Below are 26,711 nucleotides of genomic sequence, written 5' to 3' on the forward strand. Positions count from 1 at the left end.
GAGATATGGATTCAGCCCTCCTTTGACATTGGGTGGAGTACATGGAATGAAGCTGTCAGCCCCAGTGATTTTAGAAGCAGTGTGACTTGTACCTTGGAGGAATATGCAATCCTGGCCAAGTCAGATTACCAAACCACACTGTGATACATCTGGTCAGGATACTTTCAATAGCGCAATAGTAGATATTCACCTGGATTTTAGTTCCCACCCCAAAAACTCTTTAGCCACCTCAGGAAAAAGAGCCTTTACCGAGCCTGTTGGTGATGACGGACCACAAAAGGCAGTCGGTGATCTGGACACCCAGGAACATGAAGCTGCTAACTGGACTGTTGATGTGGAGAGGAGCTCGACTGCCATTGTTCTTCCTGAAGTGAACATTCAGGGAGAGGCCGTTGTCATGGCAACACAGAGTCCGGTCTTTTTACATTCTTCCAGTAGGCAGCCTCAGCATTGTCACCGAAGAAGCCCATCATAGTGGTGTTGTCTGCAAAACGTGATGCTGTTTTGGTGAACAGTTGACCAGACGGGGAAGTGAACAAAACACCTTAAAAATATCTAGAAGCAAAAGGTACCATAGGGTTATTTTAGCTAGGAAAACTATTGTATAACAGGAACACCAAGTTCTTATGCTTTACAAATTTACCTTGAAACAGGATTTAAATTTTGGGAATAGAAATATTTCCAACCTTTGAAGCACCTACTGGAAGAAAAATGGTAGTTAGGCATGAAGAACAATGAATAAGGGTGTACTAACACAAGGCACATTTGTTCTGTACCGTGCCCAAGCACGATTGCCCCCCGCCCCTACTCCCTCACTGGTTTGCACTCACACCTGTGCTGAACTTTCTGGGCCCGTGTCCACTTTCGTCATGACCATGTGACTTTGTGTAAAGCCAAAACAAGATCCAAACACGATGTGATTTGACTTACTTTGTGCTTGTTTTGGAGTCATGTAGGCCTGGATAACACTCTACCCTGTTACAGATTTATTGAGTGTGCAGAACAGCATTTTGCTGTTAATCGTGCTGAATGTCCAAGAACATTTTTGCAGTGACATATGATGTTAAGTTGGGTAATCTTGCCAACTACAATTCATGTTCATGTGTAAGGGGAGAACAAAACCCTGTTTTTAACTCAAAAGTTATTGAATAAAATGAGAATTGCACTCTCTGACTTGTCGCATTATTGACGTCATGTCTGTTTTCCGTGCTTGGGCTCGTTTAGTGATCAGGCTGTTCCCAAACGCTACTGAACCGTACTTGGGCCCACCTCTTCCTAGTGGTCCAGGGCGCGGTACAGTTGGGCCTGGCATGGAGCAATCAGACTAGACTTTGTGGGGTTACATGCAAACAAATGTGCTTGGGCACGGAACAAATTGCCAGTGTGAGCACACCCTAATACACATCATGCAGAAGCAATGGCCTTACCTCTAAGGGAAGACAATGGTAATCCTGAGAAACAAGACCAGTGTTAATCTTCAAGGCAGCACATGGTCTTCCAGGCATAGTGCTCTTTTATTTGATCGTGATGTATTCTGTCCTCTTGTTTCCTATGGCCATATGTTCTTTGTCCTTCTTATTCCTGGGGGAAATTAAGCATACATGTCAACACTGGAGAGTCACAATCAATTAGAAATCTTTCACATTTGCACAGGCTGCAGGTCTGAGAAGCTTTCCAGGGCTTCAGACCCCTGTTTATTTCACGCCTACTGACTCTCATAGTTACCTTCTCTACTGTTCCTTCCATCCCTGTGTTACTAAAAACTATTAGTCGTCTTCCACAGCTCCTTAGACTCTTGCCGCCTTTGCAGTGAGGAAGTGGACTTCAGTAATGAAGCACTCAGAATGAGGACTTTCTTCATTGATCGAGAATACCCTTCTCATATTATGAATGGGGGTCCCCGAGTAGACTCTGTAATTTCCAATCTATGAAGGACCTCAATAATGAAATCCACATCTCGCTGGTCCACCCATTCCACCTTAACACTCTCTTCTCTGCCACAGATCATCATCCAAAATTTCCTCATTTTGCAGACCGATCCTTCCACAGGAATCATTTTTCCTAACCCTCCCTTGATCTTCTTCTGTCAGCCACCTAACTTTTGCAGCTCACTTCACAGAGGACAGCCACATTCCTCACCAGGCACTTTGAGCTGCAGCAGGTTCACCATTTTACTGGCAAATATGTCCAACAATACTCTTGTATCTGGTCCCTCTGGTAAATTCAGTAGTAAACAAAGGACTTCTTGCCAGTCTAAAAATCTGATTTACTGCAATTCTTGAAGGATGTGTCCAGCCATCTACATGGATGAAAAAGGGAGACGGCCAGCAGAACATTTCAAACAGCGTGTTGATGACACTAAAATTAAAGACCTTACAAAGTCTACTGCAGAACACTTGATCATAGCCACACTGATCTCTCGGTTTGTGTTCTTTCACAGGGCTTCAAAGACACTTTTTCATAGAAAACCAGAAGAAGCTAAACTTATTCTCACCCTGGGATCCCACATTTCTCCAGATTTTAGTGACCGACTACCTTTTTTAATCTCTTCCTTCATCTTCTATTGTGGCAGCTTTTGCTCACCTGCTGTCACCTTCTCCTTTCATCTGCCCCGGCTTTGTTCCCTTCCTATATTTGTTACCTGCCCTTTATTTTTCAGCCATACACCTGATGAAGATTGTGAAGCCAAAACTTTGTGTCTTTAACCTTATTTCCTTTTCAGCATGGTGTTGTAATGTGCTTTATTGGCAATTAAACAAAATTAGTTTTGTGTTCTCTGCAGGGTCTCTGTTTGGGGGGAAAAAAAAAGGACAAAAAAAGGACAAAAAGTATAAAGAAATGAAATTTGCCTTTTTGTCCTTTTAGATAGTGCAGAGAGACGTCTTCGCTGATGATAGAAGCGCCTTTGCGGGTTTCGTGTAAAGTGGAGAGGCGGCTCAGCCATTGACCAGCCAGGATGGCATTGTCTGTCTTCCACTCGTGCGCATGCCTCCTGCGACCTCATAACGCTAAAAGAGTAAAAGTGCGAAGCGTCTTAATATTGGCTTGCCGCGGTTTAGAAAAGGGATCCCTGTATGTCTGGGTAGTAGCTCAGGGAAGGAAAAAAAAAGTGCTTACTTTCAGTTTTGGGAGAAGTGCAGTCCGCGTCTCAAAGGCCGGCACAGCTATGCTGCGCGCGTGTGTGTGCGCCGGCTGCTCGAATTTTTATAGTAATTGTGCGGGGCAGGAGACGCCACTTCTCACAGACGCGTTCACGTCATCACATGCCCACGGAGGGATGACGTTTAGCAGTTTAATTAATACAAAAGGGAATTACAGCCTCTAGAGGGGTCTTCTGGCTATCTCTTGCTGAGAGCAAGGTACAGTGGAACCTCGGTTCACGAACGTCTCTGAACACGTATAAATCGGGTTACAACCAAAAACTTCGCCAAACTTTTGCACCTGTTCACGACCACACACTCGGTATACGAACAAGCCAGTTTTCCTTTCAGTTTGTGTGCGCCGTTGATTTCCGCACGTGTTCAGTCTCTCCCTGTGCATTCCCTGTGCAGCACGTGACAGAGAGAGAGACAGAGACACACACACACACGAGAGAGAGAGACACACACACACACACAAGAGAGAGAGAGAGAGACAGAGACACACACACACACGAGAGAGAGAGAGAGAGAGACACACGCACACACAAGAGAGAGAGTGAGAGAGGAGGCTGGCCTCATAAGGCTGAGAAGGCAGTTAAAGAATGCACCAGGCTTGTTTTTAAAGAGACTGATTCGAGCTTTATTTTAACCTCGTTGTATTCAATGAAGACTTTTTTCTATTGGATTTTAACCTCCACTTCACTTCTGTTTACAGCAATCGGTTCGTAGTGTGCATTGTTGCAATGTTACTTTTCTTGGTTGTTTATTAAATTACGGAATTTTCAAATGTTCATTTTTTTTCCCTTGTTTTTAGCAAGCGGTTCGTAGCACTATAGTGCGAACTCTTGCAATGTTAGTTTTCTCTGTTGTTCATGGTTTTCTCAGTGTTATTCAATGTTTTTACATTTAGTTTACTATTACGCTGTGCATTCTATGGTATAATTAACTATATTTGTGCTTAAAAATCATAAAAAAAAATACATTTACATACAGTTTGTACGGTCTGTAACAGATTAATTGTATTTACATACAATCCTGGGCGGCACGGTGGCGCAGTTGGGAGACCTGGGTTCGCTTCCCGGGTCCTCCCTGCGTGGAGTTTGCATGTTCTCCCCGTGTCTGCATGGGTTTCCTCCCACAGTCCAAAGACATGCAGGTTAGGTGGATTGGTGATTCTAAATTGGCCCTGGTGTGTGCTTGGTGTGTGGGTGTGTTTGTGTGTGTCCTGCGGTGGGTTGGCACCCTGCCCGGGATTGGTTCCTGCCTTGTGCCCTGTGTTGGCTGGGATTGGCTCCAGCAGACCCCCGTGACCCTGTGTTCGGATTCAGCGGGTTGGAAAATGGATGGATGGACATACAATCCTATGGGGGAAATTACTTCGGGTCACGACCAAATCGGGTTACGACCAGAGTTTTGGAACGAATTACGGTCGTGACCCGAGGTTCCACTGTACTTGGTAGAACACCGTCTTGAATTTACCAAGCACTACTGCTTGTGCCTTGATTACTGTAAATATTTATTTTTCTTGTATATATTTTGACAAATATCTCTGAATTAGCTTAGGTGGAGATATTTATTGGGTTGTGGTTAATGCTGCACTATTTAATTTTGAATATACACTTTTTTCTTTTTCTGTATTTTGAGTATTTTTCTTAGTAAACCCTGTATTATACACTGCTTGGAGAAGCGTCTTCCTGACTTGGATTTCAGTGGAGGGAGACAGCTTATTTTTGTGTATATATGGGTTTCATTAATTTGTGTGCATTTTTCTTTTTTTTGGGACTTTCAGTCAGCACCGTAAATTTATGCAGAAGAGTTGATCTGAAGGAGATTGAAGACTGCAAAGTGGTGGCAGGGTAAAGTGTAGTTAGGCAGCACAGGATGGTGGTCTGTAGAATGATGTTGGAGATCAAGAAGAGGAAGAGAGTGAGGGCAGAGCCAAGGATCAAATGGTGGAAGTTGAAAAAGGAAGACCGCAAGGTTGAGTTTAGGGAGAAGGTGAGACAGGCACTGGGTGGTAATGAAGAGTTACCAGACAGCTGGTAAACTACAGCAGATGTAGTAAGGGTTACAGCAAGAAGGGTACTTGGTGTGACATCTGGAAAGAAGGAGGAGGAAAAGGAAACCTGGTGGTGGAATTAGGAAATGCAGGAGAGTACACAGAGGAAAAGGATGGCAAAGAAGAAGTGGGAGAGTCAGAGAGATGCAGAAAGTAGACAAGAGTACAAGGAGATAAGGCGCAAGGTGAAGAGAGAGGTGGCTAAGGCTAAACAAAAGGCGTATGATGAGTTGTATGAGAGGTTGGACACTAAGGAGGGAGAAAAGGACCAGTGGGCTAGACAGAGAGACCGAGCTGGGAAAGATGTGCAGCAGGTTAGGATGATAAAGGATAAAGATGGAAACGTACTCATAAGCGAGGAGAGTGTGTTGAGCACATGGAAAGAGTACTTTGAGAGGCTGATGAATGAAGAGAATGAGAGACAGAGAGAAGAGGTTGGATGATGTGGAGATAGTGAATCAGGAAGTGCAACGGATTAGCAAGGAGGAAGTAAGGACAGCTATGAAGAGGATGAAGAATGGAAAGGCCGTTGGTCCAGATGACAATACTTATGGAAGCATGGAGGTGTTTAGGAGAGATGGCAGTGGAGTTTTTAACCAGATTGTTTAATGGAATCTTGGAAAGTGAGAGGATGCCTGAGGAGTGGAGAAGAAGTGTACTGGTGTCGATATTTAAGAATAAGGGGGATGTGCAGAGCTGTTGAAACTACAGGGGAATAAAATTGATGAGCCATAGCATGAAGTTATGGGAAAGAGTAGTGGAAGCTCGGTTAAGAAGTGAGGTGATGATTAGTGAGCAGGAGTATGGATTCATGCCAAGAAAGAGCACCACAGATGCAATGTTTGCTCTGAGGATGTTTATGGAGAAGTTTAGAGAAGGCCAGAAGGAGTTGCATTGTGTCTTTGTGGACCTGGAGAAACCATATGACAGAGTGCCTCGAGAGGAGCTGTGGTATTGTATGAAGAAGTCTGGAGTGGCAGAGAAGTATGTAAGAGTTATACAGGATATGTACGAAGAAAGTGTGACCGTGGTGAGGTCTGTGGTAGGAGCGACGGATGCATTCAACGTGGAGGTGGGATTACATCAGGGATCGGCTCTGAGCCCTTTCTTATTTGCAATGGTGATGGACAGGTTGACAGACGAGATTAGACAGGAGTCCTCGTGGACTGTGATGTTTGCTGATGACATTGTGATCTGTAACGATAGTAGGGAGCAGGTTGAGGAGACCCTGGAGAGGTGGGAGATATGCTCTAGAGAGGAGAGGAATGAAGGTCAGTAGGAACAAGACAGAATACATGTGTGTGAATGAGAGGGAGGTCAGTGGAATGGTGAGGATGAGGGAGTAGATTTGGCGAAGGTGGATGAGTTAATACTTGGGATCAACAGTACAGAGTAATGGGGATTGTGGAAGAGAGGTGAAGAAGAGAGTGCAGGCAGGGTGGAATGGGTGGAGAAGAGTGACAGGAGTAATTTGTGACAGACGGGTATCAGCAAGAGTGAAAGGGAAGGTCTACAGGATGGTAGTGAGATCAGCTATGTTATATGGGTTGGAGACGGTGGCATTGACCAGAAAGCAAGAGACAGACCTGGAGGAGGCATAGTTAAAGATGCTAAGATTTGCATTGGGGGTGATGAGGATGGACAGGATTAGAAATGAGGACATTAGAGGGTCAGCTCAAGTTGGACGGTTGGGAGACAAAGTCAGAGAGGTGAGATTGCGCTGGTTTGGATATGTGCAGAGGAGAGATGCTGGGTATATTGGGAGAAGGATATTAAGGATAGAGCTGCCAGGGAAGAGGAAGGCCTAACAGAAGGTTTATGGATGTGGTGAGAGAGGACATGCAGGTGATGGGGGTAACTGAACAAGATGCAGAGGACAGAAAGATATGGAAGAAGATGATCTGCTGTGGCAACCCTAATGGGAGCAGCTGAAAGAAGAAGTCAGCACTGTAAATACTGCATATAGTCATCATTTTCGGGGTCCATTTAATTACTGTTTTGTGTGTCCCGTACAGTATTGGTCAGTTTATTGATCTATATATTTTCAACATGACATTATTTTTGTTTTTCTTTAAGTGAACCTGTAAATAAAATCTCACTTTATTTTTGCAAAAACCCAACCCTATTGTGCCTGTGTCTCCCTGTCTTACACCCTCATTTTGGTCACACTCGTTTCCACATACTAGACCCCTGGAGTGTAGGTTGGTGTTTCCCAATTCCCACTACACGGGGTGTCACACATGGACATTAGAATATTAGAACAATCTAGACAATAACAGGCTATTCAGCCCAACAGAGCTCTCCAGTCCTATTCATACAAAATAACCTTTAACTTTTTTTTTTTCCTTTTGGTTTAACAAGTATGTTGAACTGAAACTTTCTTAGCCTTGTACAAAGATTATACATAAAACAATCTAACCCAGGGTCCCAAAGCTTTTAATGTTCCCATTGGGATTCAGAATCGGAATCAGAATATCTTTATTGTTATTGTAACAAATATAACAAAATTAGGTGCAGTCCCTGCAGTGTCAAAATATAAATAAATATAATTAAAAAAGGACAAGAAAGGATGAGAAGAAATAAAGGTAGAACACAAACATTCAACATAAGACCTTAATTGCACATGAACACTATTGCACAAGATGATTCAGAGACATTCCTGGGAGGACTGGACACAAGACATGAAGGGACCCCTGGAAAGTGAGCTGAGCTTTTGTAACAGTGCACTCGTAGAAACACCCAAATTAACCAAAGATGTAAGTGAGGGAAACTCAAAGACGAGAGGAGAGAACGCCAATTCCACATAACCAGTAACCAGGCATACGGCTCAAACCCGAGTACTCTGGATCATTAAATCAACAGAGATGGTCACCTTGTCATCCCCTCACAATATCTGAGCAGCCCAAAGCTTAACAGATGTGTTACAGATGAATAATGTAGCCTAGGGGTTCCTACATTGTTAGGTCCTTGAGCAAGGCCTTTAACCAAAAAATCACTCTGGGGTGCTGTACATTGGCTGACCCTGTGCCCCCAAAGGTCATGCGAAAATGCAATTTTGTTTTTCGTCTTTTGGCTACTTCTGTTAGGAGTGTTAGGATGTTCTTCCTGAAGAAGTGGCCCGAGTTGCCCCAAAAGCTTACATATTGTAATCTTTTAGTTAGCTAACAAAAGGTGTCATTTTGCTTGACTTCTCACTACATCCATAATGACTAACACGGTACAACACCCTAGTATGCTGTGCAATAAAGTCTAAATTCTGACTGCCTTTCTGAAGATGCGGCTAGTGTTTTACTACGATATCTCCACAATACCACCCCTTATGAGTACGGCTTGGGAGTCATAGTGGACTTATCACTATTTACATCAATATGGTGTACAGAAGTGATCAAGAAGGCTAATAGAACGTTTAGGTTTATATCACGATGTATGTATCACAAGTCACAGAATGCTATTCTTAAATTATGTAACACACTAGAGCAGGGGTGTTGAACGCCAGTCCTGGAGGGCCGCAGTGGGTGCAGGTTTTCATTCTAACCATCTTCTTAATTAGTGATTAGTTTCTGCTGCTAATTAACTTCTTATGCCTTTGTTTTTTAATTGACGTGACTCGGACCCCTTGTTTCTTTGTCCTTAATTAGCAGTCAAACAATAATGAGACACAAAACAAGCAGCCACATGACCAGCTCCCCTGTGCCCATCACACAATAGCTGAAAATAAAGAAGGGTGAAGGTCTCAGTAAAACACACGATCAACAGTTTTGGAAATGTCTGCTGTGGCAGAATGAGAGCAGCAACAAATCATGGAATTAAATGACGGGTTCAAATAACAACAAGAATCAGCATCTCATTAAGAAACTGCTTGGAGTGAAATTGGTTGGAGTTTGAATCCCCAGTTTAAATGATAATCTGTCGGCTCGTTTCACGTCTAATTTCTGTTTGGCTGTCATTTAATGAAGAAAAGAATCAATTCAGGGGACTGAATCCTTAAAACAGGGCTAAAGAAAAGATGTTAATTAGCAGTGAAAACTGGTCACTTATTATGAAAAATTATAGAATGAAAACCTGCAGCCACTGCGGCCCTCCAGGCCTGGAGTTTGACACCTGTGCACTAGAGAGACTCTGTTTAGTTTTGGCGTCCATATTACAAAAAAGGCATAGCAGTGCTAGAGAAAGTCCAACAGAGAGCGGCTAGGCTGATTATGAGACTAAGAGATAAAAGCTATAAGGAAAGACTGAAGGAGTTCAACCTTTTGAGTTTAAGCCAACCCAGATTTAGGGTGGACATATTTGAAGTGTTTACAATTATGTGGAACATTAGTACAGTAGATCCCAGCACCAATAAATGAAAGCTACAGTTAAATAAAGCAAACATAATACGGTACATCAAAAAATAATACAAAGTGCAGCAAGTGAAGTTTTCTTGGCACCTCGGCCTTACCTCTTTTAACTTTGACCTTTTATCTCCAATGAGGACTCCTTGAACTTAAAAGCTGAGACATATTAGCCACTCCTGTTCTTTTATAAATGGGAGGCTGAGCCAAATGTGATTCTCCTGAGGGATTGCATTCATCTTGACGACTATAAGAGGTCGTCTCCCCAATACCTTAGGATCCACTACAAGGGGATGGAGCAAATATCCACATTCTCCTCCTTTTCAGTATCTTGCCCAGTAAGAGGTCCAATTTGAGGAGTACTGGTTTAGCACTGCTAACAGCAACATGGCTACTGCACAGAAAAACAAGTAGAGAGGAATCACTACCAGGAAGGTTGTGCTCGTCTGGGAAGCAGCAACTTGAAAACAGATTTCAAAGTCCCTTTTAAGTTTCAGCATTTGTAACTGCAAGAATTGTTGCCGGTCATTCTGCATCTCATCAAAATCAAATTCTTGGGGCTCCTCCCCCACCAGAAGGGGGTGCTGGAGCACCACAGTAAGCAATAAGAAGCTGAAAGCAACAAAGTTCATGCTTGACCATAAACAAGTCTGGATCGAGACTGAGGAAGGTTCATGTCTTTCCCGAACATTATCCACGGAGGTAACGAGCAGCTTTCCATTTACACGAGACTAGCAGGAGCTGAAGGAGCAACAGGGAGACACCATGAGTGGGCGCTAGGACTCGAGTGTCAATGGCCCAGCTGGGTGCTCCTCTCAGCTTGCAGAGTGCTGAACTGAAGTGGTGGCTGTGGCTCAGCACTTTACACTGTCCAGTAGTGAGGCTGTTGCTAGGGGCCTTGTCACCATGGCAATGTACACAAAAACAAAACATGTGCAGCTTTTAAGATTCTTTGACTGAACCAAATATACAGTGAAGATCCAGAACACATCTGTGGGTATCAGGGGTTGAACACCTCTGGCGTCGGCTGGGCCGATTACCCTTCAAAAACCTATTTATCCGTACAGAGTCATTGGGTGGCCAGAACATATTCTGGAAGTGGTGTTGGAGTCACTCCTCTATAGACCGACACTGGGCCAGTTTAAATAAGCCAGTTACTCTAGAGGTACACGTGTGTTAGCTTTCACCATGACCACTAGTGAGCCCAATGCCCATTTACAGCCTCAGAACAGACGTTAAATCCCACTCTGGTGTGAAGTAAGCCAAGATTGTCCTCATTGTGTCCAGTTACATCCCACATTCAAAAGGTGGGCATTGTTAGACTGACAAAATGAGTGTCCTCGTGGAAGTTTGTCTAAGGTTAGTTCCTGCTGGGAAAGGATCTGGCTGCTGGTTAAAATTTAATAAAATGGCCTACAGACACTCAAAATGACTTTATGTAGATTACATAGATATACATTCCATCAAACACATTTTTTAGCTCTCACTTATAATATTTTCAGTGTTTTTGGAATATAAAAATTAAACATCAATATATTTTAATGATAATTTGAATGTAATATTTTCTAATATTATGTTTAAAGAAAAACAGTTACTTTATTGGATAATAAGGTCAGAATATGTAGGGACCTGAACGTCTCCGTGTATTTCACTGGGCCAGCCATCAGAGGACAAGCAAATCCCAAAAGTGGGACAGCACAGCCAAAAAATGACAATGACCAGCTATCTTAAAAGCTACTTGTGGTGCCAAAAACATCATCAGACAAAGCCTGGTGGATCCAGCTAAAGTGCTACTGACCACTGTCTTCTGTTAAGCTTGGTTTAATGAAGTAGTTTGTCAAACACTTCTCAAAAGCTGAAGCCTGTATTTGTGTTAAATTGCAAAGCTCAACCCCACATCAGAAAACTGCTTTCTGTTGTAGAATTTGATAGTAATTTCTAAGTTTTTAGAAAACAATAAAAATTCTAATTATAAAGATATTGTAAAAAATGTATTACCGTATATACTCAAGAATAAGCCGACCCGAATATAAGCTGAGGTACCTAATTTTACCTACAAAAACTGGAAAAACTTATTGACTCCAGTATAAGCCTAGGGTGGGAAATGCAGCAGCTACTGGTGAGTTTCAATAATCAAAATAAATACCAATAAAATTACCGTATATTAATTGAGGCATCAGTAGGTTAAATGTTTTTGAGTATTTATTTCTAAGAAAAACAGTAAACTAGCTCTGTAAGTGGAGAAGAGGGTCAACAAAAACAATATGGTATCTCGTGTGTTTCTCTCTCTCTCTGCACAGGGAGAGACTGAACACGTGCGTAAATCATTGGCGCGCACAAACCGAAAGGGAAACTGGCTTGTTTGTATACCGGGGGGCAGCGGGACCTGACTCGAATATAAGCCGAGGGTGATGTTTTTCAGCACATTTTGGGTGCTGAAAAACTCGGCTTATATTCAAGTATATACAGAAGTTAAGTTTAATGATGTTCCAGACTTCAAAAAGGACACAGCAGCACTGGTAAAAGTGCAGAGAAGGGCAACTGGGCTGATTCCAGTGAGTTATGAGGAAATTGGAAAAAATCAAATTCTCACTTAGAGGATGTGTTCAAAACTTTTTTAAAACCTGGCAGGATCTAATCAATAACATCTTAAAATAAGCATTTATTTTATACTACTTTCAACAGTTTTGCTCAGGTTGAGCTGAGCCTTTACAGTTTAAGCAAAAAAAGATTAAGAGGTGACCAGATCGAAGTGTTTAAAATTATGAAGGGAATTAGTCCAGTGAATCAAGACGGTTATTTTAAAATGAGTTAATCAAGAACACGGGGACACAGTTAAAAACTTGTGAAGGGTAAATTTTGCACAAACATTAGTTAGTTTTTCTTCGACCAGAGAACCAGAGACTCGTGGAATAAGTGACCAGGTCATGTGGTAGACAGTAGGACTTTAGGAACTTTCAAAACTCGACTTGATGTTATTTCGGAGGAATGGAGTAGATAAGACTGGCGAGCTTTGATGGGCTGAATGGTCTGTGCTCGTTCAGATTGTTCTAAAGTTCTAAATTGGGATGCAACACAATTCTCAAAGTTCACTTTTTGAATTTGGATTTGGAATGTGTCCCTGAAAATTTTGAAGCGGTGAGTGAACAGCAGGGTGAGCGATTATATCACGGTATGAAGGACATGGAAAGAAGGCACCAGGGATGGGAGTATGATGGTGGACTACTACTTGATGATTCATAGGGACACAGCAGTGAAAGTGGACAAATGATGGGTCACCACAAGAAAAAAAAAAACTAAAAAGTGACAAACAATAGAGAAGTTGAAGACAGGTTAATGAATATGTATTGTTTTCTTTACATATGTTTAAAAATATTAGATTCAGAATATTAAAACACGTTATTCATGCATATATTTGTTAAAATTTTAAATAAATTTCAATTTTGTACTTTAATATGACATGAAGGAAATAAAAATAACTTCACAATTTGAACGATTTTTAAGAGTTTAATTTTTCAGATCTGTGTTAATCAATCCATCCATCCATTTTCCAACCTGCTGAATCCGAACACAGGGTCACGGGGGGTCTGCTGGAGCCAATCCCAGCCAACACAGGGCACAAGGCAGAAACCAATCCCGGGCAGGGTTCCAACCCACCGCAGGACACACACAAACACATCCACACACCAAGCACACACTAGGGCCAATTTAGAATCGCCAATCTACCTAACCTGCATGTCTTTGAACTGTGGGAGGAAACCGGAGTGCCCGGAGTAAACCCACGAAGACACAGAGAGAACATGCAAACTCCACGCAGGGAGGATCCGGGAAGCGAACCCAGGTCTCCTAACTGTGAGGCAGCAGTGCTACCACTGCGCCACCGTGCCGCCCGTGTTAATCAATACCTATTTCATATTGCAACTATCAAAAAATGAGTGGCATGGTGGTGCAGTGTTTAGAACTGCTGATTCACAAATCCACCGCTCTGGGATTTAAATTCAAGCCAAATCACCATCTATGTGGAGAGTGCTTGTTATCACATTACCTACAGTAGACAGTCCCCAGCTACACCAAATGAATATGGCGTTTTGAGGCCACTGGTGCATACCACTGACTCGCATCTAAAATAAGGGGCCAAGTAGAGTTTGTTTTAGATAAGAGAATTGTCACCACCAAGTTGACTACTTTTGTGCCACCTCAGCAACCAACCATTACTGCCAGATGTTCCAACAACAACATCATCATCTATGAAAAGCAAACACGCCGCCTGAAGGTCATCAACTGGTTAATTTCCATGTTGCAGTTTGCCTTGATATCTAACAAAAATCAATGGATAAACAGAGGACGTGACATCTTCTTTACATGTGACTGTACAGAGAATGCAAGACTGACTAGTGGATCAGTGCAGCTCAAGTGGATTTGCAGGTGTTCTCCTGGAATGTCATGAGTTGGGAACCAAATTCTCAACTCAGCTCTTTATGTACCAGTGAGTTTATCTGTATCTCAGTTATCTTCCTCTTTGGGTATATACTGTGTAAAATAACTAAAAGATACTAGATAGTAGCTGAAGTGATCTCTATGATGGATGGGAGTTTGATGATCTGGTCTTCTGTTGCTCAACAGAAGTATATGAAAGAGAGCAAGAGGTTAAGATGAAATATGCACAAACAACTTTCATATAATTACAGCAAAGATAAAATAACCTGGGTAGCTAAATTTCACACAGCAAGGGCTTGAGACCAAATATATCCCAGCTTGGTACAATGTTTAATGTACAGTCATATGAAAAAGTTTGGGAAGCCCTCTCAGGCTGCATAATAATTGACTCTACTTTCAACAAAAAAAGATAACAGTGGTATGTTTTTCATTTCCTTTGAACATCTGAGTACTGGTGTGTTTTCTGATTTTTAGTGACACAGTATTTAGTTGTATGAAATGAAATCAAATGTTAAAAACTGGCTGTGCACAAATGTGGGTCCCCTTGTAATTGTGCTGATTTGAATGCCTGTTACTGCTCAATGCTGATTACTTGCAACACCAAATTGGTGTGATGAGCTCGCTAACCCTTGAACTTCATAGACAGGTGTGTCCAATCATGAGATATAAAGGTATTTAAGGGGGTCAATTGTAAGTTGTGCTTCCTTTTGACTCTCCTCTGAAGAGTGACAGCATGGGATCCTCAAAGCTACTCTCCAAAGATCTGAAAACAAAGATTGTTGAGTCTCATGGTTTAGGGGAAGGCTACAAAAAGACATCTCAGAGGTTTAAACTGTCAGTTTCAACTGTAAGGAATGGAATCAGGAAATGGAAGGCCACAGGCACAGTTGCTGTTAAACCCAGCAGGTGTGGCAGGCCAAGAAAAATACAGGAGTGGCATATGCACAGGATTGTGAGAATGGTTACAGACAACCCACAGATCACCTCCAAAGACCTGCAAGAACATCTGGCTGCAGATGGTGTATCTGTACATCGTTCTACAATTCAGCGCAATTTGCACAAAGAACATCTGTATGGCAGGGTGATGAGAAAGAAGCCCTTTCTGTACTCACACCACAAACAGTAGCTTGTTGTATGCAAATGCTCATTTAGACAAGTCAGATTCATTCTGAAATAAAGTGCTTTGGACTGATGAGACAAAAATTGAGTTATTTGGTCATAACAAAAAGTGCTTTACATGGCGGAAGAACACCACATTCTAAGAAAGACACCTGCTACCTACTGTCAAATTTGGTGGAGGTTCCATCATGCTGTGGGGCTGTGTGGCTAGTTCAGGGACTGGGGCCCTTGTTAAAGTCGAGGGTCAGATGAATTCAACCCAATATAAACAAATTCTTCAGGATAATGTTCAAGCATCAGTCACAAAGCTGAAGTTACGCAGGGGTTAGATATTCCAACAAGACAATGACCCAAAACACAGTTCGAAATCTACAAAGGCATTCATGCAGAGGGAGAAGAACAATGTTCTGGAATGGCCGTCACAGTCCCCCGACTTGAATATCATCGAAAATCTATGGGATGATTTGAAGCAGACTGTCCATGCTCGACAGTCATCAAATTTAACTGAACTGGAGAGATTTTGTATGGAAGAATGGTCAACAATACCTCCATCCAGAATCCAGACACTCATCAGAGGCTATAGGAGAACAGCGTCTAGAGGCTGTTAGATTGGCAAAGGAGGCTCAACTAAGTATTGATGACATGTCTCTGTTGGGTGCCCAAATTTATGCACCTGTCTAATTTTGTTATGATGCATATTTTCTGTTAATCCAATAAACTTAATGTCACTGCTGAAATACTATTGTTTCCATAAGGCATGTCATATATTAAAAGGAAGTTGCTACTTTGAAAACTCAGCCAATGAGAAACAAAAATCCAAAGAATTAAGAGGGTTTCCCAAACTTTTTCATATGACTGTATAGATGGGTTCCTCAGTCATAAAAATATCATTGTGGTGAATCCTGCCGATGTTGTACAGGGGAGTGGGATTCTCAAACTCATCACGTTAGTAGCTGGCACAAGACAACAACCAACTGTGAGAATAATCCAAATTCACTGCAAACCACATTCACATTCATACACAGCCACATATACTCACACTGGGACAAATTAAATAATAAAAAAAAAAAGAACGAACCTAAGAGGCCCGTCTTTGTGATGTGTGGAAAAACACCTGTAAATTGCACCGTGGATGGGCTGATCTTACAACCTTGGCCTCCACTAAACACCCTTGGGGCAAATTACTATTCTGAAAAAGCATAATTTATCAAATACTAATGCAACACTTTTCGGTATAATTGTGTAGGGTATAGAACATCTTTGTTAACATGTTATTATTTTACAGTGTGAAAAATATTAATACAGTAAATAATGGGTTTGGATGTATATTTTTTGGCCACTGTCAAAATGCCATGTCTCCCAGTGTAGAAATGTGGACACATTAGATTTATGCACCGGCTTTACAAACTATATTGAATAACAGCATCAGCTAAGCATATTAATGTAAACATGACAAGCATTATTTGAAAACTACTCATTTTTGTTCCCCAAATCACATCATAATAAACTTGTATTTTCTGGACCACTGCTGATCAGAAAACACCTATACTTGTGCACTTAATACATCAACTTAATAACATGACATTCTTAAACCAGCTCTGATCAAATTCTGAGTTGCTGGAGACCAAAACCTGGCCCAACAGTCAGGAAACATCAATTGTCCATCACAGGGGCCACTCACTAACACTCACACAGTAAGACTTTGGGAATATGACATGAAAATAGTACAACCTGGAGGAAAACCCATGCAGGCATAGAGTGGACATGCGTATTCCACGCAGTCAACATCTGGGTACTGGATTTCACACCTGGAGGCTTGATCTGCGAATTGGCTGGGCCATTACCATGCAGATGGTGCAGCGGTAGAACATGGGTTCTCTTCCTGGGTCATTCCTGTTGGCAAAGTGCTTTGAGTAGTAAGAAGTGGCATATAAATTAAAATTATATTTATTATTATTATTATTACCTGCTGCGCCACCTCAACTTGGTTAAGTTTCTGAGAATTTGGTATTCATCACTTCACTAGAGAGAGAAAGTGTTTAGATATTAATGTAACATTTTAAGTATGGAGTTTTTCTGAACAAGGGGTGTACTGTTTAATTTATAAATTCAATTAAATTATAGAAAATGTTTTAAGTTTTGCTGCTTTTCATCATTTCTATCACTTTTTCCAGTACACAGATGAAACTGTCAACAGCTTCTTTATTGTCTTTTTCTTGTTTTACTGTTATCTGCAGAGAATCTGTGCTGGAGTTGAGTAATAGTTCAGCTAGAATAAGTGTGTTCATACCATGGCTGTACAAATATGCTTTCCAGGGCCACGTATGAGGCTTACTAAAAGCCAAGGCACAGATGTTGGAATGGCTGAGTGCATCTTGTAAAATATTTGGAGCACAATCCCCTTCTTCCCATGACACCACAACCTGTCGACATGGCTGCAATGTTAGCCACTTCTGTTCGAATGACAATGGGGATATTGGCGGACTGGTGCTCAGGCACGGTTCAAAATGCACTGCTTTGGAAGAGGAGGTGGTAGCTTCTTGTTCTGTTTCCTCAAAACCTGGTAGGTCTGAAACAAAGAGAAATGAGATGGTGAAGGAATAATTAAAAGTATATGTGAAAATGTTAATCACAGTAAAAATCACTTTAGAAAAATCCCAACTCTGAAAGACTAATGTATGTTAGATGTGGACATGACAAAAATTTATATCTTTATTTTTTCTTTTTAGTTATAATATGGACTAAAGTCTTCTTAAGACAGAACATAATTAGTAACAGAAAATATTTTTCCCCCCAAAGAGAGATTACATTTGATAAATACAGATACCAAATACATACAGTGGTGTGAAAAACTATTTGCCCCCTTCCTGATTTCTTATTCTTTTGCATGTTTGTCACACAAAATGTTTCTGATCATCAAACACATTTAACCATTAGTCAAATATAACACAAGTAAACACAAAATGCAGTTTGTAAATGGTGGTTTTTATTATTTAGGGAGAAAAAAAAATCCAAACCTACATGGCCCTGTGTGAAAAAGTAATTGCCCCCTGAACCTAATAACTGGTTGGGCCACCCTTAGCAGCAATAACTGCAATCAAGCGTTTGCGATAACTTGCAATGAGTCTTTTACAGCGCTCTGGAGGAATTTTGGCCCACTCATCTTTGCAAAATTGTTGTAATTCAGCTTTATTTGAGGGTTTTCTAGCATGAACCGCCTTTTTAAGGTCATGCCATAGCATCTCAATTGGATTCAGGTCAGGACTTTGACTAGGCCACTCCAAAGTCTTCATTTTGTTTTTCTTCAGCCATTCAGAGGTGGATTTGCTGGTGTGTTTTGGGTCATTGTCCTGTTGCAGCACCCAAGATCGCTTCAGCTTGAGTTGACGAACAGATGGCCGGACATTCTCCTTCAGGATTTTTTGGTAGACAGTAGAATTCATGGTTCCATCGATCACAGCAAGCCTTCCAGGTCCTGAAGCAGCAAAACAACCCCAGACCATCACACTACCACCACCATATTTTACTGTTGGTATGATGTTCTTTTTCTGAAATGCTGTGTTCCTTTTACGCCAGATGTAACGGGACATTTGCCTTCCAAAAAGTTCAACTTTTGACTCATCAGTCCACAAGGTATTTTCCCAAAAGTCTTGGCAATCATTGAGATGTTTCTTAGCAAAATTGAGACGAGCCCTAATGTTCTTTTTGCTTAACAGTGGTTTGCGTCTTGGAAATCTGCCATGCAGGCCGTTTTTGCCCAGTCTCTTTCTTATGGTGGAGTCGTGAACACTGACCTTAATTGAGGCCTGCAGTACTTTAGACGTTGTCCTGGGGTCTTTTGTGACCTCTCGGATGAGTCGTCTCTGCGCTCTTGGGGTAATTTTGGTCGGCCGGCCACTCCTGGGAAGGTTCACCACTGTTCCATGTTTTTGCCATTTGTGGATAATGGCTCTCACTGTGGTTCGCTGGAGTCCCAAAGCTTTAGAAATGGCTTTATAACCTTTACCGACTGATAGATCTCAATTACTTCTGTTCTCATTTGTTCCTGAATTTCTTTGGATCTTGGCATGATGTGTAGCTTTTGAGGTGCTTTTGGTCTACTTCTCTGTGTCAGGCAGCTCCTATTTAAGTGATTTCTTGATTGAAACAGGCGTGGCAGTAATCAGGCCTGGGGGTGGCTACGGAAATTGAACTCAGGTGTGATACACCACAGTTAGGTTATTTTTTAACAAGGGGGCAATTACTTTTTCACACAGGGCCATGTAGGTTTGGATTTTTTTTCTCCCTAAATAATAAAAACCATCATTTAAAAACTGCATTTTGTGTTTACTTGTGTTATATTTGACTAATGGTTAAATGTGTTTGATGATCAGAAACATTTTGTGTGACAAACATGCAAAAGAATAAGAAATCAGGAAGGGGGCAAATAGTTTTTCACACCACTGTAATTGTATTTCATGGATCTATTCTGGTCAAGTTAAAACAAAAATCAATGAATAGAAATGTCTCCAAATAATGTTTAGCCTCTGAAATATCTACCTGCAGCACACTGTTCCACTTTTTCCGATTTTTGCTTTGCGCTCTCCTCTACCATAACCTCTCGTCTAAGGGGGAGGAATAAACGCTTTAGATTTGTCAAAAAATTCAATCTCCAGTTTTTTGGCAGATCTCGATGTTTTAGGGTCCCCTGATATCTCGATGATGGGTGTGTATGCTTTTTGAGGACAGTCGAGAGCCAAAACGGCTGGATGGAAAAATACCAAACTTGAAAGTTAAGCCTGTTATGAGATGACAATGTGCAGATTGGTTTTTGAGCCAAATCGTGCAAAAGAAGGGGCACTCTAGAGGAACCCTCAAATACCATAATTCTGCAATTAATTATGAAGTCTTCTCACCAATTGCTTTCATAATGACCTACTTTATGATCAGAAAGATCAGGATCAAAGTGGTAAATAATTACTGAAATGTTAGAGAATAGTTTGTGTTACTTGGTTCCTAGGCAGCAAAGCCTACTGATGCTCATGTCTGTATTTTTTACAATAGAAACAAGAATGTCACAAATATAATTTTCTCCTTATTACAAACATATGCATTTTGAAGGTTAAGCTTATCTCTAACAATAATGGATGAAGGTAATGTTGACATCAAGTTTTAGAACTTGTTACATATCTGGGGGAAGAACAACAAAAACAATAGCATGGCCACTAATACAGACAAATGAAAAGAACAGCAAGTTATCAATTGAACATTGTGAGTAAAATTCCATGATGAAACATTTGGTATGCAGTAAATTGAGACAATACTGATGCAGCGTTATGCTTTTTTTGTGCTATGACTGAACACCTTCAAGTAAAATGACTCATGTTTAAACACAACAATTAACTATCAAAAGAGATCTCTCTCAGTTGGATTGTAATAAATGGGTCCCACTAACCTACCACACCATCACTGGGGCATACCCAGCATGGAACACTGTTCACAGAAACAAGGTGAGAGTCCAGAACAGTTTCCAAACTCTCACACCCTGTTTATTGTATAGTGGATTCAGACCCCTTCACTTTCTGCTCACTTTGTGTTAAAAGATTTAATTTAGAAAGGATAAATTTGACATTTCTATACATCAATCTAGATCCAATAACACATAATGATGAAGTGAAAACATTTTTTCAGAGAGGTTTACAAATTGGGCAGCATGGTGGCACAGTGGTAGCACTGCTGCCTCGCAGTTAGGAGACCCAGGTTTGCTTCCCGGGTCCTCCCTGCGTGGAGTTTGCATGTTCTCCCCGTGTCTGCGTGGGTTTCCTCCCACAGTCCAAAGACATGCAGGTTAGGTGGATTGGCGATTCTAAATTGGCCCTAGTGTGTGCTTGGTGTGTTTGTGTGTGTCCTGCGGTGGGTTGGCACCCTGCCAGGGACTGGTTCCTGCCTTGTGTCCTGTGTTGGCTGGGATTGGCTCCAGCAGACCCCCGTGACCCTGTGTTCAGATTCAGCGGGTTGGAAAATGGATGGATGGTTTACAAATTTATTAACAATCAAAAACTGAAGTCTCTCATTTACATATTCAGACACTTTACTGCGACACTCCAAATTATGGTTAAGGGCATCCACTTTGCTTTAATTCTCCTTGAGATGTGTCTAAAACTTGATTGGAGTCCACCTGTGGCAAAATAAATTGACTGGACATCGTTACAAAATGCACATGCGTACCTGTGTATGTAAGGTTCCATAATTCACAAAACCCAAGCCATGAAGTCCAAGGAACTCTCTGTAGACTTCCGCGATCAAACTGTGGTGAGGCACAGATTGGTGTAAGGACATAAAGCCATTTCTAAAACTTTAAAAGTTCCCAAGAGCACTGAGGCCTCAATAATTGTGAAATGGAAGAAGTTTAGAACCACCAGGACTCTACTTAGAATTGCCAATTCAGCCAAACTGAGTAACCGGGCAAGAGGTGCCTTGGTCAGGGAGGTGACCAAGAACCCAATGGTGACTCTAACAGAGCCTTAGAAGTCCTCTGCTGAGATGGGAGAACCTGTCAGAAGGATGACCATCTCAACAGCACTTCATCAATCAGGCATTTATAGAGTAGTTGGATGGAAGCCGCTCTTGAGTAAAATGTATTTAAAGGACTCTGCGGGCATGAGGAAAACGATTCTCTGGAAAATTATAAACCCATTGGCCCACTGGGCAGAACTCCAAGAACTGTCTTTACAAAAAACAGTCACTGCTAATCACTTGTCTAATGCCATCCCTGGAAGCATTGTACTATGGGGATGCTTTTCAACAGTAGAAGCAGCGAGACTAGTCAATGAATTGATGAACGCAGCCAAACACAGAGAGGTCCTTAAAGAAAACCTGCTGCCACCTCAGACTGAGGCGATGGTTCATGTTTCAGCAGAGAAAGCATACAGCAAACACAATGCTGGAGTGGCTTTGGGACAAGTCTCTGATTGTCCTTGCATGGGCCAGCCAAAGCCCAGGCTTAAACCCCATTGAACATTTGTGGAGAGACTTGAAGATGGCAGTTTACAGACGCTTCCCCATCCAGTATCTGTGGAACTTGACAGGGTCTGCCAGGGAGAATGGGATGAACTACCCAAATCCAGGTGTGCCAAGATGGTACAGACTTACCTAAGAAGACTCAAAGTGGTTATTGCTGCCAAAGGGGTGCATAGAAAGTACTGAATTGTAGGTCAGCATACTTATATAAACGAGAGATTTTTGTTCTTGATTTTTAATAAATTTGCTAAATTATCAGAAAACATGTTTTTACTTTGTCCATATGGGTTACTGAGAGCAGCTTGATAGGAGAAAAGGACATGTTTATTTATTTAAAATTAAATTTACATCATAATACAGTGTGCATAAAGTGAAGGGGTCTGAATACCTTTTCAATCCACTGTGTGTTTGTGGGGAAACACCTCAGAAATACCAGAAATGTTTTAAGGAAGAATGGCTCAACTTCCTTGCTGTCAGAACTGGTGACTGTCAAGAGTTTCATATAAGCGGATTCCTGTATATCTATTACTTACTCAGCCTCATGCAATACCCAGAATTTATAGCATTAGCCTTTTACAGCAGAGGAGGATTCTTTGGATTACTGTCTTGACAATTCTCAGGGATAAGGGATTCTAGTCAGGCAGTACAGGACATTACAGAGCGTTATATCCAAACCCTTTTTTCATTTTCCAGTGGACATACAGACTCTTAATTATTTCCCAGCAAACAGAATGCCAATTTGTACAGTATTCTAAACAGTTACAGTATACAGCTGTGTGTTTGAGGGGTTTAATTAAGATCACTACACACAATTCAGGTACTACCACATTTTAGACATTATACAAACACTATCAGTACCATACCATACAAGGAAAGAATATAAAATATAGCACGCAAATCAGGTAAACTGTAAAGGGCTACACATTCTGAATATTTCAGCTTGAAATTCGTCACACCATTTCTTTAGAACAGTAAGCTCTAGTTTTAACCATTCTTAAATGTCATAATTAAAAAATATTTCAAATACTGTCCATAACATGGAATATGCTGCTCACTCCTACATGCCTGGACTGAAGTAACAAAAAGTGCAAGGCTAACTCAGTTGTTATATGACGATAGTAACTTTTTCAAAATCATTACTAATTGTACAATTCTGTAATTTTTGTTTGAATGTAATTATAGATACATTTGTTGTTTTGTGCAGGACTGAACCAGCCACCTGAAAACTCAGGTAAGTGAACTTTGTTCCAAATACAGGGTAAGAAAGAACATATGGCAGTGATATACTGAATTTCATTAAGCTTTTCCAAGACTGTTTTTATCCAGACTTTGCTATGTTCTATTACTTTATACTTTCTTCTATTTGGTATTGTTATACATTAAAAATACCACACTGCTTTGATATTTTCTATACTTTATCTTTTATATAGAGTGACTGAAATAATAAGAGGGCACTTAGTGTGGGTTAGATTGCTGCTTTCTTATCCACAGGGTCTATATCAAGACTAACGAGTCTCAAAAACTTCACGATAATAAACCATATTTGTATTTCTTTTTTTAAAGCTTGGGGGCTTTGCCCCCTGCTTACTCCGCTTGCCAACCACCTCCCAAATCGGCCAGCCACTTCGCGTCTCTGCCGCTCGTGTTGTGAAGATGGGTGCGTAGACGTGGTCACTCCTCCTAAACAGTGATACAATGGGAAACAAATTTTTTTTACCTCCTCTTTGCTCGATCAGCTGCTGGCTTGCTGCTGCCGCCGTGCCAAGTGATCTCCATCTTGCACAGCACTTTGAACATTTAAAAGCCTGTACAGCAGCTGTCCTTTTGTCTCAGTGCCTTGTGTCTCTTCTCCCCCAGACATCCTCTGCTCCTATTGGGGATCCTGCTCCCGAAGCCTTTCCCTATGAAGACGAACATTTTCTATTCTTTTAATTGAGAGACGGAACTGTCCCCTCCGACTACAAATGGAGCTCGATTCATTCCTGAAAAGACTTATGCTTGTTTGAAGTGTTTGAATAACGTTTCTGTCTCTAAAATCTCCTGTGTATCTGTGCAACTCTGTGACCCAAACGTGACAGCCTATGTGGATTTCACTTTCACCAAAGAACAAATCTTTTAATTCTCACGGATACGCCTCTTCAGTTCGAAGAAACACTACTCTTCCCTGATGGCAACACGCATTAGACGACCTACAAGTCTCCAACTTAAAGTTTAAATATGAACAATATATTCAATCTCTTTTCGCTGTTCCGTTATTTCACCAAGTAATAATTTCTGTTTGTTTGCGCTAATGTGATCTTTACTATAATTTTTTTGAGACATTTTTGACTTTTAGTACTTCCATTTTCTCTAACCTGCTCTGCATGTGTATCACGGCAACGTTTTTGAATTCTTTACGATGTTCTACTTTGTCATCTACTCTTTGTCTTTTATTTCTGGCCCTGGGTGTGGTTAAATCTCTTGGCACAAAGTCTTGTCTCGCGGGACGTCAAAGTATCTCTCTAAAAAAAGTCTCGTCTTAGGATTTTTTGTTATAATAGAGAGATATTGTAACTGAACCCCATGTTAATGCAAACATTATGATTAATTATTCTACTGTATATATGATATAAAATATATTAAACCTAACACTGAACACACTGAAGCACTACATAAAACTCCTTTGCATATTGTCACCTCAAGATCTTTATGAGATTGCCATGATCTTAATCCAATGGATTCTATATAATAGTCAAATTTCTTAAATGGTTCACCACAAAAAACAAAAATGATTGAAAAAAACTGTTCCTGGTAAGTTCCTTTAAGGCTCTTATACAGTAATCCCTCGCTATATCGCGCTTCGACTTTCGCGGCTTCACTCTATCGCGGATTTTATATGTAAGCATATTTAAATATATATCGCAGATTTTTTGCTGGTTCGCAGATTTCTGTGGACAATGGGTCTTTTAATTTCTGGTACATGTTTCCTCAGTTGGTTTGCCCAGTTGATTTCATACAAGGGATGCTATTGGCAGATGGCTGAGAAGCTACCCAACCACAGCGTGTATTACCTATTAAATAAAACTCCTCAAATATATTGTGAGCACGGGGGCTGTTCGCACCCCTAGAGGATACGGCCGTTCCTCAAAAAACGCTGAAAGATTACCTTCACATTGCTCACTTCCTTGCTGGGCTTACATATGGCTGCTTTGTCAAGCGATATGCTTCCCGCACTGTGCTTCACATACTTAAAAGATCAAACAGCACGTATTGATTTTTGATTGTTTGCTTTTCTCTCTCACGCTCTGACATTCTCTGCTCCTGACGGAGGGGGTGTGAGCAGGGGGGCTGTTCGCACTCCTAGACGATACGTACGCTTGTCTAAAAATGCTGAAAGATTACCTTCACGTTGCTCCCTTCTGTGCAGCTGGTTTGTCAAGCGACATGCTTCCCGCACGCTGCTTCGCATACTTAAAAGCTCGAAGGGCACGTATTGATCTTTGATTGTTTGTTTCTCTCTCTCTCTCTCTGACATTCTCTGCTCCTGACGGAGGGGGTGTGAGCACAGGGGCTGTTCGCACACTGGCCTAGAGGATACGGACGCTCCTCTAAAAAATGCTGAAAGACTACCTTCACAATTAATCCCTTCCTTGCAGCAGCTTTGTCCGGCAGTGCTTCGCATACTTAAAAGCCCAAACAGCCCTATTGATTTTTGATTGTTTGCTTTTTTCTCTCTCTCTCTGACATTCTCTGCTCCTGACACACACTCCTTTGAAGAGGAAGATATGTTTGCATTCTTTTAATTGTGAGATGGAACTGTCATCTCTGTCTTGTTATGGAGCACAGTTTAAACTTTTGAAAAAGAGACAAATGTTTGTCTGCAGTGTTTGAATAAAGTTCCTGTCTCTCTACAACCTCCTGTGTTTCTGTGCAAATCTGTGACCCAAGCATGACAATATAAAAATAACCATATAAACATATGGTTTCTACTTCACGGATTTTCACCTTTTGCGGGGGGTTCTGGAATACAACCCTCGTGATCGAGGAGGGATTACTGTATTTTTGTCTGGTTCTTATAATCCAGCAAAGAAAAACGGAAAATTACCAAAAAAAAAAAACATCCATGGGAACAATAAGATGTGAACCACATGGCTGTAACCAGATTCAAATTATAACTTTATACAGAACAATACAGCTGCTTGAGAAATCAAGAATAGGAATACCTGGTTGTACTTCTTCCTGCTCTTCTGTACTCAACGACATTGAACCTCTGGCAGACTTAATAGCTTCCCATTGATTTTTTCCATAGATTGGGACAAGCGAGTTGAAGTCTGATGCCCAGTTATTAACTGGCTCCTGCTGCTGGCTCACTATTCCTCCCAAAAAGGGATCTGATTTAATACTTCCAAGCACTTTACGAGTCTCATCTACACCACACTGCAGAAGACGGTAATAGAAGAGACTGCGATCTCTCACTGCCATATGACTTTCTTCTTCTGCAACAACAACAACAAAAAAAAAAAAACAACACTTTAGCTATAGTTTACATTCCGGTACCTTTGTTAATGTTATTTATTTGTAGAAAGCATCATGCAAAATGTGCACACATGAGGTGATTAATGTAAATGTATACAAACATTACACCTG

At 41.2% G+C, this 26,711-nt stretch overlaps 2 protein-coding genes across 4 annotated transcripts in view; both read right to left on the reverse strand.

The window, feature by feature from the left end:
• Positions 1–26,711, reverse strand: part of LOC114647822 (uncharacterized) — a 1,111,123-nt gene that overhangs the window by 249,790 nt on the left and 834,622 nt on the right. The window lies entirely within an intron of this gene.
• The window catches only part of ap4b1 (adaptor related protein complex 4 subunit beta 1), a 36,539-nt gene continuing 22,849 nt past the window's right edge, over positions 13,022–26,711 (reverse strand). For both annotated transcript variants that reach the window (XM_051924419.1, XM_028796473.2), the window contains exons 10-11: positions 26,288–26,560; positions 13,022–17,655 (exon numbers count right to left, since the gene is read on the reverse strand). In XM_051924419.1, coding sequence (XP_051780379.1) covers positions 17,219–17,655; positions 26,288–26,560 — 710 coding nt within the window. In that variant the 3' untranslated portion in view covers positions 13,022–17,218. The remainder of the gene's footprint in view (positions 17,656–26,287; positions 26,561–26,711) is intronic.

This window comes from Erpetoichthys calabaricus, chromosome 3 (assembly GCF_900747795.2).
Source record: "Erpetoichthys calabaricus chromosome 3, fErpCal1.3, whole genome shotgun sequence".
In the NCBI taxonomy this organism is placed as follows: domain Eukaryota; kingdom Metazoa; phylum Chordata; class Cladistia; order Polypteriformes; family Polypteridae; genus Erpetoichthys; species Erpetoichthys calabaricus.